The sequence below is a fragment of the Triticum urartu genome, chromosome 5 (assembly GCF_003073215.2).
Source record: "Triticum urartu cultivar G1812 chromosome 5, Tu2.1, whole genome shotgun sequence".
NCBI classification, from domain to species: Eukaryota; Viridiplantae; Streptophyta; class Magnoliopsida; order Poales; family Poaceae; genus Triticum; species Triticum urartu.
Window position 1 is genome coordinate 49,089,818 of NC_053026.1, and position 12,906 is coordinate 49,102,723.

At 40.8% G+C, this 12,906-nt stretch overlaps 1 protein-coding gene across 2 annotated transcripts; it reads right to left on the bottom strand.

The window, feature by feature from the left end:
• Positions 1-488: 488 nt before the first annotated feature.
• Positions 489-11,688, bottom strand: LOC125507810 (cullin-associated NEDD8-dissociated protein 1-like). Of its 2 annotated transcripts, XR_007283036.1 has the most exons (30): positions 11,504-11,688; positions 9,648-9,730; positions 9,392-9,561; positions 8,781-8,988; positions 8,152-8,317; positions 7,918-8,047; positions 7,566-7,680; positions 7,325-7,482; positions 7,120-7,243; positions 6,868-6,918; positions 6,703-6,785; positions 6,352-6,436; positions 6,171-6,272; positions 5,992-6,090; positions 5,805-5,915; positions 5,641-5,724; positions 5,423-5,563; positions 4,937-5,029; positions 4,701-4,822; positions 4,454-4,616; positions 4,137-4,373; positions 3,448-3,696; positions 3,177-3,362; positions 2,938-3,084; positions 2,725-2,841; positions 2,448-2,616; positions 1,587-1,664; positions 1,361-1,499; positions 856-1,128; positions 489-815 (listed from the first exon to the last, which is right to left on the bottom strand). XR_007283036.1 is itself a non-coding variant. In XM_048672319.1 (29 exons), exons 2-29 carry the CDS (start codon positions 9,681-9,683, stop codon positions 1,032-1,034), a joined length of 3,660 nt encoding a protein of 1,219 aa, XP_048528276.1. In that variant the 5' UTR covers positions 9,684-9,730; positions 11,504-11,688; the 3' UTR covers positions 816-1,031. The 2 variants fall into 2 exon arrangements, 1 of the variants encoding a protein (XP_048528276.1); XM_048672319.1 differs by lacking the exon at positions 489-815 and having other exon boundaries at positions 816-1,128.
• Positions 11,689-12,906: the final 1,218 nt, after the last annotated feature.

A 12,906-nucleotide genomic window follows, 5' to 3' on the forward strand; every position in this document is an offset into this window, starting at 1 on the left:
TCAAAATGGGCCTTGACAGGGCTCAATTGACTGAGAAAACGACTAATAACAAGTCGAATTTGCGCCAACTATTGGATGAGCATCGAAGGGCCTTCTTCTTCTTCCTCATGTTTCTCTTCTTCCTTTGTCCACCGTCGAAGCCAGCCCAAGCCGAACTGACCGCCTCCGTCGCCCACGGTGCTCCCGCTGCAGCCTTACCGCCCCAGCCTTCCCTCACTGCCACCCACCGCTGTGCTAACCCCACCCCTGTGCATCTCTCTAAACCCGTGCACCACCAGATTTCCCCAGCAAACCTGCACACACACACACCCCACCTCCCTTGGCGCAAACCCTGAAACGTCCGCTGACACGCCAGCGTCTACCACTCATTCCTGGATGAGGCCTTGTCGCCTGTTTTCTTCTCTCACACATTGACCGACACAAATTTAAAAATAAGGCAACTTACATCTAGCTAAACTGCTTCAAGTTTTGCTCTTTAAAAAAAAAAATTGCACAGGATCCTAACTCAGTGGCACCTCGTTGCCGGCCCTTGCCTCCGCAGGGTAGCAACAGCCGCAGCCAATACAATATGCTGCACTACCCATTCTGCATGCTAAGTGTCATCGTCCTGACATCAAACGGTGTACACCCTGTATAGCTGGGTGCCAAACTGCCGACGCACCGCTGAGCCGTGGGTTCGTCGGGTACGTGAACGGATCGTCCTGACGGTGAATCATGACTACGTTCCACGGGCCGAATTCTAGTCTCAAAGCTGCTTACCAAAGTACTCTCCGAATACATCCAGAGCACACAGAATCACAATGCTCCGACCAGGGCGCATTGTTTGGAGTACATAACCACAACCGTGTGTAATGGTTCACCACCAGATTTTGTACAGGAAAAACAACGCAGGGTATTCAACACCCCTTTGTTCGCAGCGCAACCTTTCAGCCAAAAAAGGGCACGGTAATGGGAGGTTTGGTTGGATCATCGCCTCGGAACTGGCACTTGACTCACCTATTTCCTAACATATACAAAAAAAATTGCAGCTCTCATTCGCTGCGCACCGAGTTGTACTTGTCGGCAAGTGAAGGGGTGGCCGTTATCTTGTTCATCAGATTCTTGAACTTCATGCTGTAGTCGCTGCCACTGCAGATCAAAGCCGAGACCAAACAAACTGGTTAGGTCATGCCTACTAAAGCAATGTTATTTTGACGAGCATAAAAGGAGGCATAAAAGGAGGCTACGGCCACCAGTGGATTGGCTATACTGCAGTCTGCTTTAGTAACTATGAACAAGTAACAAAAAGGATGGCAGAGAATTCAAAGCCTGATCTAAACCAGAATCAGCCGTCAGCTAGTAGGGCAGAATCAAGCCTTACCTGATGCGGCTTAGAGCAGCGATTGCTCGAAGAGCACTGCGGATCATGTCTTCGTTGCGATCAATCTCCTGCTTCACTGCATCACCCTTGGGTCTGTGGACGATTGTTTTCTCAAGAGGTTCAACTAATGAGTCCAAAACTGAAACAGTATCATAATAGTAAATGTTAGAAAAGGCAGTCACAACATATGAAACATCACTTTGAAGATCCTTTATTTATAGCAAACCTGCAAGAACAGCAGAAGGACACTTGTCTGCTAGCTTTGAGAGAATTAGATGGCAGGGCATTTTTACGTCATAATGATCTGCAATAAGCAGGACAGTACGAACAACTGGTTAGCATGTTCTACACAAAATACACATTCAACAAGATTATGATAATATAGGTGATATACCATCTTAGGATTCAGAAAGGAACAAAAAGAGAAACACGTAATAACAGATAATGTGGACAATTTATCCTGAAGAAAAACTGAAAGCCATGCTATAGATATAAAGTATCTTGTCAAAATAATAAAGGTACGTTCAGTATCACCAGTTCTATGCAGTCCAGGCCTATATCGCTACACAGATATTGAGACGAAGACTATGTTTGGCTGATGCCCCATACAGCCCTGTCAAACATGGGCAAAAATTGGCTTGCCATTTTTCTGGCCAAGGAAACCTGGCCAATTATTTGGCAAGAATCTTTGAGAGGAATGGGTGAGGGCACTAAGGGCTGTTCGGATTGCTTCCCTCGGCTACCCGTCCAAAATATTGGTCATTGACCACGCTTGTGAGGCCATTTGGATGAGCGCCAATGTTTTGGTGCGCCCAGCCCACCTTAATTCTTCTAGTCTACATCTAAGCCAAATTGTTGTCGAGGCTCCGCGGCGAAATCGCCTGCCAATTATTTGGCGTGCCCTCAATTGGCAAGGATGGCTCTGGCAAAAACCAAACAGCCCCTCATAGCCAAAAAAATTGGCACCAAACCAAGCGAGAGGAAAAATATTAAGGTCTACCAATTTCTTGGCAGGCCTAATCCAGGCACCAACCAAACACACTAAAAATACCATGATGAAATATATAATGTCTTAAACTGTACTTACCACCTAAGCCAGATAAGAGGAAAGGAACGATGAAGGACGATGGATTCAATTGATCAAGACAACTATCCAGCAATGTGTCCACACATTCAAAGGCAGCTTTCCTAAGTTCAAGCCCATCATCAACGACGTGCTTGAAAGGCCCTAGATCAACTGTCCTGATCAATTCTTGCTGCAAAGAAGGAAACCGTTACTTCCTAGCTGTAAATTATATGTAACGTCCCCAGAGGCCAGACCATAAGTACTGATAAGAAATCAGCAAAAAAATAGGAAATGATACCTTCACAACAGTCTGGTCATACAAAAGAGGCAGTAATTCAGGAAGAAGACCTTTGATCAAATTTGGCTTGTTGTGGGCAGCAGTACTCAACGCCAGGACGGCTGCACGTCTCACATGCTGCAAAGTGCAAGCAACAAATGCAATTGTCATCTCCACATAATTATTTGCAAACATTAGTTTTAAGGATGTAAATACTATTTCAAGTAAAATTACCCTGTCACTGTCTTTAATTAGCATAAGGAAAGTAGAAATCTCAGAGTACATGATTGCATCTATCTTTCCAGGCCGTTCAACGATTGAATATTTTATAGCAATGGCAACTGTAGCCCTTGTGTTTGCTGCTGGGCTACATGTACGTTCCTACAAAATTATATGAAATGTCACATTAGATCTCATATCATAAAGTAAATGAAACATGGGGATGTAACTTTGCTGATGTCCACACTCCACACCTTCAGAGCAGGGATTAATTTGTTAGGTTCAATCAGTGCAATTTTCCCTAAACACTCAGCAACCACATTCCGAACTCCTTCCTCCTCACTTTCGCAGTGATTAAAGAGCAACGCCAATATCTTCACAATGTTTGAGTCCTGCAGCTCACTCTGGCCAGTATGATCAACAGACTGCCGTGCAATTACCTGATAGATATTGCATAAGAGCACAAATTAAACAGCAGGCTTATGGGAGGTACTTTTTACAAAAATAATTCCATTATAAACCTACCTCTTTCAGTGAATGAAGCAAAAGATACTGCTTCTTCTGTTGATTGTCAATCTGATCCAAGATAAATGGCAAATACTTGGATAGATTGCCAACAGCAATGTTTCCAAGAGCATACGATGCTGCAGACTTTATCTCCTCAAAAGGTGACTGGAATGACTCAATGACAATGTTCTCAATTTGAACATGATTGCTGAGGTCCTTCCTTCTTCCAATTTCTCCCAAACATAACAAGGCCATGTGTTGTTTAGCCTGGAAAACACATTAGAATTAGAAGCAATTAAAAATGACCAAGAGAAGGGTAATAATATATCTTCGAGTCAAACATAAGTATGCAGTCAACCAATAGCAAATAATATTGATTTGCAGATGCCTACATGACAAAGCACTAACCCTACCATCAAGACATTACAATTTGCCTAATTACAGCTCAAAGTTTTAAGATGATTAGACTAGGGCACAAAGAGTAGCACACACGTAAACTATTAGAACAGTGGACCACATATGAAACAAACAGAGAACTTGTAGTATCCCAATTTCACAATGCTACAAGATAGACGATGCCCATGAATGATGTGTTTTAGCTAACGTAAATGAATAAAGGCATGTTATGTCAAAGATCACAAGTATGACATGATATAAATGCGCAAATATGGTGAACAGAAGGCATGCATGGTCAGGAAAAGCCTTACAGAATTAGTTGAACTGTCATCATTTAGAATGCCTTTAAGCATTTCAACAGTTGATGCACATTTCTGATCACCAGCTGCTAAGCATAGCACAGCAACACACTGTGCAATAGAGGATAGTGCCTGCTTGGAAAGACTGCCTGACTGCGATGGCTTGGCAGTTGAAATAAGGGAGTCCAACAAAGTTTCAAAGCTTGTATTTGCAGACTGGACCAGTGAAGCAAAAAACTTCTGTAGTGCCTGCAATAGAAACGATGTCATCTGTCGGTAGGAAAATAAGAAGAAATCTGGTATTTATATTTAGATATGAAAATATATACCTGTAGTGCTTGTCCTTGCAACAGAGCACTCCTGATCAAAACAAGGGCCTGGGGCAAAACCTTATGTCTCACAGCTAAACCAACATTTTTAATGGATCTTCTGTCAACCATTATTGTGCAACACAGTTCCAATGCAAGAGCAGCCATATGCAAATCAATGTCACTGCCACAATAAATAATCCAACATCAGTCTTCCTGGTAGGCGGAAAATGGAGATTTGTTGAAGAAAGCTAAGCGAGGATAAAACCTTATGAGAGTAGAAAGTTCAGCTATTATCGTTTCATAAGAGGACGAGCCAATTTGACCACCATATGTGACAACCAAAGAATTTAGGGTCCCCAATGTTGCCTGCCTGAGGGCTCTGTTGGCCTGTTGAAAGGGGGCAGCAAAAGAAATTAGTCTTCAATCCTGATGCTCTGTTAAACATACATGTTTTTTCAAGTTTCAAAATCAAAACAAACAATGTGTATAATGCATCTTTACCTTTCGAAGGAAAGCTGTGAGCTCAGAAACAACATGGTCCAGGACACATGACAGATCAATCCGAAGAGGTGAATTTGCAATCACCGCAAATGCCTGTAAAGGAATGAAAATTTTGAAAATGCAACAGAACCAAGAAAAGGAGTGAATCTGCGTACAATCAACTAGTACAGGAAAACAGAGAATAAACAAAACTGTCTGAAAACACCACCAGTGGGCATTAAGCAAATGATGACAGGGTGTACAACTACAACTGTAGACAAGACCCACACAAATAGATTGGTATACTATGGATAATGTACTAAAGCTATCTTTAAATCAATGAACCCACCACAAAAGCATCTCTATCCCAAGCAACTCAGCAAGATGCACTGATCAAAACATTTACATTTGTTTTTCTACCATTGACTAGAACACTGAAAGTTCAACTCAACATTTACCATCATGTCGCTATTAGTTTTGGTTCTGAAGGTGTGGTTGACTGCTTACCTTGACAGCTGTAAGTCGTGTTATTTCATTGCCCATCCTATCAACAAGTATGGGAAGGCATGACGGTAATTCACTCTGAAGACCATCACCAAAAGTAGCGATCACAAGGCTCATGCAAGATATGGCACACTCTTTAACTTCCTGGCAAAACAGAATCACATCAGAGAGAGAGAGAGAGAGAGAGAGAGAGAGAGAGGTACGTAGAGAGTGATCTAAACCTGATCTTGATCTTGATTCGCCAAGCGGCCCAATATAGCTTTATAGATTGGACTAATATATGGCCTGAAATCTATGGAACGTGCCTGTGTAACAGCAGAATGAGAATTTAAAATACCACCATACTGGGTGCTTATAACATCAGCACATGGAGTATAAGGCTGACCTCAAAGTTTGGACGGAGGACTCGGACGAGCTCCCCACACACCCGTAAAGCCTCAGCTGTGACTTTGTAATATCTATCTCCCATAGCAGATAATATTGGACCAGAAAGTGCCTGGAAATTTTATTTTGCATTCAGTAATGAGTAACGACACAAGAGTGGTTAAAATCAAAGATAGTAGCTATAATACCTGGATGTATGGATGAAACACAGAGGGCGAATGTGAGGCCATAACAATCCTAGTAAACGCAAGGGCTTCAATCTTCAGGTTGGAGGTAGAAGATTTGTCCTATACAACAAAATAGACAATGAGTTAAAACAAACATAAATCCTACACAAGAAGCTACACAGAAAATAAAACCCACTAACATTCAAAGCCTTCTCAATCCCAGGAACAAGTGACCCAAAATGATCAGCAAGGCAATCTGGTAATACAACAACAAGCTCCTTCAATACTGAGAATGCTCCAACCTGGAAATGCCAACAAAAAAAATATTAAATCATGATGGTGAGCCATAGAGACGCTTTGCAAGACAGTTAAAGAACAAACCTTTGTCTTGATTGATTTTTCACGCAACTGCCTATTGATAGACTTGACAACTTTGGGTACTTCTTGCTTCAGCAACCATCTAGGGCTGCAAAGTAAAACGAATGACAATACAGGCTCAGTGCACAGAACTTGCAATCACAATAAACAAACACTTTCCCACAAAGCATAACAAGTCAACCAGATAATGATTTTTGTATCCAAATAAGAGCCATGCCATGTTTTAACCAACATAGGCTCAGTTAGGCTATTAACCCAATGAGAGAAACAGCTGCACATCTAGTACTTACCATAAATTCTATAAGAATCTGGTAAAAATGGGTAAAAAGGTAATAAAACAAATACTTTTTTTACCTAGACTCATCAATGTCGCCTTGTCCTTTTGTCACATTGCCAGTTTGGCGTAACAACTCAATAAATGTGTTGAAGATGTCCATCTAGGATCGAAGACAAGCTTCGTAAGATTGACATACAATGACAATTCAAATCTAATTTAGCAATGCAATGCCATGCGGTTACCTTTACATTCTCCTCTCTTTCCCTAAAGCGGTCAATTAACTTTGGACAAGCCTGCAACAACCAAATAAATTACACCAAGTTCCATAGAGCCAGGCACTTCATTGAGTAGTTAATTTTCAAAACAGGTAATAAATGGTTGGAATCGGCTCAAAAACAACACTGGCAATTATGGACAAAATGGAATCATGCTGTCAAGAAGAACGAGATTGTTAAAGCACAGTATGGTGGTTTTACTTGCTGCCATCAACATACCTCCTGATACATCTTAGACAACATTTGAGGACGAGATACTATAATTGCAGACAGGCACTTCGCTGATGCCCGGCGAACCTTCCAGCTTGCATCCTCGTCATCTGTGTATTCATTCGCACTCTCACTGGGAGAAAATGTTAAAAGATGGTTCAATTAGCTTAATTGGAAACACAATTTCAGTATTATAAGAATATAAGTAACATACTCATCATCTTCCTCATCCTGTACTTCATCATCAGTATCCTCCTCCATGCTATCGGTGTAATTAGGATCATAGCTTACATATTCCAAAGCAAGATTCAAAATACCATCACAATATGGGGAAATATCTCTTGGACATCTGAGCATAAAGCTCTCAAGGGCCTACAAGATGGGAGGTAATTTATAGCCACAGAGAAAGCAATGGTAAGAGTAATCAAAAGCATGAACTTTAACATAATTTTCACCTGCAAGCTGTATTCACGGAGCTCTTCATCATTTTCTGATGCACTTGTACAATAACTAATGAGCAAAGGAACAGCTTCAGCAAGGTGTGGTCCAAACCGGTATCCAACTGACCGACTGTAGGTCAAAATAAATTAAACTATGAGTTTGCAGTGATCAAATGAATTTAGCCTACCAAATCTCTTGTACTTCCCTCCATCCAAAAATAATTTATCCCTGGGTATTATATCATCCAGCCAGATTTTTTTTCTAGATATGTTATCAATGTTTGAACTAGCCAGTTTTGAATTTAGATAGTTCCTACAAGCTGTTATGAACAAATTTTTGCAGCAGTTGGAAGGTCAAAGCATATACCTGAGAGCACCAATCATCTGGATATTTGTTCGGGTTATTTCAGATTTTGCCCTTTTATTTTTCAGCAATTGGACAACCTCCGACGTTGCCTTGGCTAATAGATCATCCGACAAACATGGAGCAAGCGATGCTGCAACATAAAACGACACATTAGCCACTGTAGATTAACTAAGATTGTTCAATCATTTGCAAGCATTAACAATCAAAATAATTGCAATATTCATTCAGGCGTACCTATGCACGTAACTGACTTTTTTCTGACACTTGCTTGAGTGGAGCTCAGCTGGGTTAAAAGTGCAGTGAGCATAAACGCATGATCTTTTGTGATCACATTGCCGAATCTATGAAGCACGTCACCTAATATGTCAAGACATTCACATTTAATTTCAGCACTCTTTCCCTGTCAACAAAAGAAGAAATGTATCAAGACAATTGCATTTAATTTTAAAAACAAACTGATGAGCCATGAAACAAGTAAAAACAAGTCCCAAACAAGTTGGGGTAGGCTTTATGTTACAAACCCTTGAAACCTAGAAATGTATTTACAAGTTTCATTTTCATAACCATATGGCAGTCTGTCGTACAATTATACTTCCAGATAAAGGAACAAGAGGCAACATATAAAGGTAAGAAGAAATGAATGTAAACCAAATGCTACCAAACAGCCCTAATTAAAGGATATATTAAACATTCACAAATAAATTCTGCAAACTGTGTACGTAATTTATTGCTAATTTTCCAGCTAATACTTAACTTAATATTGCATTACCTTTTCTGTGGAACATCTAAATAATAAAACTTAAGGGGCCTACAGATAACCCAAGGGAAATTCTGGCAAACACGAAACAGACTAAAAAACTTACACTGGTGACACCACTGATTAGCTGCGGGGAAAGAGAAACTAAAATCTTTTCAGAAAGTGATGCCGTAGTAACTTCCACAATGATTGTCTTCAGAGCTATACTGGCAATATCACGATGCTGCTCCTTTCCATTGAGTAATTTATCACAAAGCTTGTCAGTCATCTCCACTACTCTATCCTCGCTTACCTTCTTAACAAGTGGAGCCAAGCTAACCAACAAAAGAATAAGAGTAAATGTAGTGAACGGATGTAGGGGAAACAATCGGTAATCAAATTTCTCTGAAAAAAGTAACCCCGCAGATCCAACAATTGATGCATAAGAAAACAGAACAAACTTTAAAAATGAATAAGCAATCTTGAAGACAAAAGGAGGTATGATGCCATCTTAAAAGATAAAATAGCAGGCTAAACACATCTGACAGGTACAACAACATAGCGAGTAGCATAATCAGAATATTCCCAAATTCTAGCAGGACAGAGGGGATAATCAACAATAACAAGATCTTAACATGCAAAATCCTTACTTCCCCAATCCCACACCATGCAAGCATGGTAAGACATCAAGAACACAAACAATGGATTAAATAAGAAAGTATTTTAAAGGAAAGGTACCATTTCACAGCTAAACCAGAAACATCTCCTGAAGCATCTTCCAGTTGTTGAAGAACAATATTAGTCAACTTTGATTCAAGGTCTTGGTCTGCTTTGAAACTCTCTTTGTTCAACTCACTAAGCAGATCTGAGGTGGCCATATATCTGTAGTCTTTATCTTTCCCTGTCATCTGAAAGCACATACAAGGAACAAAAATGTTACCGAGCAAAAACTGAGGATTCCTTATCAACAAATGTAAATTGGTGCAATAGATACCTTCTCCAAGATGCCGGTTATGTTCATATTCGCCATTGCACCAAACCTGTGTTCAAGTCCTCTTCACGAAGATATTCGGTAGTCTAAAAAGCAAATTAAGCAATGAGAAATGTTCAACAGCCTAATAGCATATGTGTTGCTAAGTGCATAGATTTAAAAACTGTGCCAAACCAAACAGAATCGGTGGTGGATGCATTCTGGTGGGAGTAGGACAAGTATGCTAGATGGAGAAAAAACAAGCAGAAAAATATTTAAACAATCTAATGTGGAGATCGAACACCTGACGGCTTGCTTCACACCTATGTGCCTACCACATGCGCTACGTGTATGTTGTGTTATTAATGAAAATATATTAATTACTTATTCGCACTACTGTGGATAGAAGTCAAAATGTCTGCAAAATAGGCAAAGAGGGGATTCAAAACAAATGACATTTGTAGTTGCGTGCAGCCAAACTACAAATGTCATTCATAAGTACGATTTGATGTTCAGCTGGTGTAATGCATACAAGTAACAGATAAAAGTGGTAGGAGACCCTAAACCATGGCAAAATTGATTTCATTTTCCTATTGAGAAGAATGTTTTTAACTCCAGAGCCACGCTTGACAGAAAAGAAAGCATTCTACATCATGTTACTGTTTTCACCCGAAACAACTAACTAAACTAATTTGTAAACAAGATTAAAAAAAGGCATAAATCTATACGTCGAGCAATTTAATACTTTGAACAGGACAAATAAGAACGGCATTAACACTTGTTCATTTATATATACTTCTAACACCAGCAACAAGCCAAAATTAGCAAAATATGAAGTCCCGTGTGCAATTACAGACATCGCATACACCATATGCACATACTCCATGCTAAACATGAGTACACAACACTGGCGTGATTAATATAGTACTCACACCTAAAGTTAGTACAAAGTCGAGTCACTTATTTTGGGACGGAGGAAGTAACAGATGAAACTTCAAACCAAAATCGCTCACACCAAGTGGTTTCCCCAACTCGATACATGACAAACAACCATAATAAAAGTTAAAGCCATTAGAGAGCAATGACGTGTCGCACAGGCCACGGTTCAGCATTAACCATGCCGATCCGTACCATCGGCCCCAACACCCAGACCACTTCAGCGTCGAACAGAGCAAAACACCAAGCCTAAGCTTAACCCAGTAATCCCGCGCCAAGCGCACCAGGAGACAGAACAGCAGCGGTTCAATTATGCACCTATTATATATAATTACATTCATATATAGGAACCAAGCCCGTTAAACACCATCATTTAAGATAAACATCACGTGAGTCTCTATAACAAACTAATAAAGAAAGGTATGGCCTCAGATTTAGTATCACATGATATATATATAAACATCATTTGTGTCAGATTTAGAATGGTGTCAAATGTAGATATCATTTGCATCAATTTTAGCATGGCATCAATTAAATAGTCCAAGGTGTCACCAGATCAACCCTATTAGCAGTTTCCAGATCATAATAACTTCAGAGTAAGAAAACCAAACCAAAAACAGTGCCCACGCAGGGGATTAGGATGTTGGGGAACGGGAGCTTGACCTCCACAGCCGGCAATGCTGTGCAGCTAACAGGGGAGGGGGTGGATAGGAGGAGGAGGAGGGGGAGGGCGACGGGAGAAGGATGAGGGGCAGGGCGGCAGAGCAGTCCCTGCTCTCCCGTGCGCAAGGGGAGGAGGCGCTGAACCTTCGCAGCGACGCTGAAGCGCGCCCGCGACGAGTCGGCGAGATCCACAGGGCGTCGAGCGTCGCACGAGAGAGAGCGAGGGGTGAGGGGAGCGGCGGAAGATGGGAGCGCGAAGCCGACAGGGAGGAGAACCCTACCTCTTCAGCGCAGGCACGGGAGCGCGGGCGGAGGACCCGGCCGATCTGCCGCCCGAGAGCTCCGATCGGAGCAAACCCTCGCCGGAAAAGGCTGGCGCTCGCCGGAGAGGTGGGGATTGGAAGCTGTAGCAGCAGCAGCAGGAGAAACCCTCGCTAAAGCCTGAAAGCCTTTTCCCTTTTATCCCCGAGACGTGACTTCCCCCTACCAATTGCGGATGTGTAACGTAAAAACAAACAAAAGAAAGTGGGCCGAGCCTGGAAGTTTAGCTGCTTTCACCTTCACGGCCCAACAAGCACAACTGGAGAACACATTCTTGGGCGGTGATATGTATCGCCTGACCGAGAGAGTGCTGGCTCTCTCAGAGACGGGGGCCCTCGGATCTTCAAGATCTTTTTCGTCAACATCTAACGATCATCATAATTTTGCAAGAATAAATTTCCTCTTGTTCTTTTGGCAGTGCCATTAGGTTAGAGAGTTTTCTGTCCTCGTAGATCCGATTATTCGGATCTAATGAGTTTTATGTTGCCGTGTCAAGTTTTTTTGTTGGTCTGATTCTTTGTGGAGGTGAACCTTTGCATTGACACCATGGTGAATATATAGTGTTCGACGATCTGCATTTCTAGGGGATCATTCCGGCCCAAGTACTTTCATCGATCAAGGCTTCCCATTATTTTTGGATGGGCGACTCAAGGCGCTTTCACAAATCATTATCGGAAATGTTCGTGCGGGTGAAAGAGTGATGAAATCGTTGCTCCAGTCCAATTACAGCCTCTTTACCGAAGACTTTGGAGTATTTCTTCGAGCAGAGATTGATATCACGAAGAAGGTGTTTTCAAGAGATTTCATTGTAATTGTTAGTCATGGGAGTTATTTTCTTTTTTTTATCTTAGGTCCAAATCAATGTACAGGTGTTTCTCAAAAAAATGTACCGGTTCGCTCACCCCTCAAAAAAACAATGTACCAGTTCGCCCACATGTAGTATAAGGCTACGTCAATTAATTCAGATCAAAAATAGTACTTTTTCTCACTTCAAAATAAGGGTTTTCTAGTTTCTATATATTTTTCCTTTTTTATATACTCCATATTCCAGAAATTTGTATATATATGTAAAATTTTAAAAACATTTGTTAAATTTAAAATATTCACTAATTTGAAAATGTTTTAAGAATTTTTAAAAAATAAGAATTTGATAAATATTTCCGAATTCAAACACATTGATAAATTTTAAACAATTCACAAACGTGAGAAATGTCATGCATCCGGGAAATGTTTGTGAACTTAAAAAAAGTTGATGAACTTAAAAGATGTTCATGAGTCAAAAAATGTTCATGAATTCAAAAAATAATGAATTTTAAAATATTCATGAATTTAGGAATGTTAGTGAATTCCAAAAGTATTAATC

Bases quoted from the DNA above. Each gene is read 5' to 3' on its own strand.
- LOC125507810 (XM_048672319.1), bottom strand. From the start codon at position 9,683: ATGGCGAATATGAACATAACCGGCATCTTGGAGAAG. The intron at 7,483-7,565 runs GTGAAAATTATG...CCCATCTTGTAG, and splicing joins TCCGTGAATACAGCTTGCAG to GCCCTTGAGAGCTTTATGCT. The intron at 6,091-6,170 runs GTTAGTGGGTTT...TTTGTTGTATAG, and splicing joins GGATTGAGAAGGCTTTGAAT to GACAAATCTTCTACCTCCAA.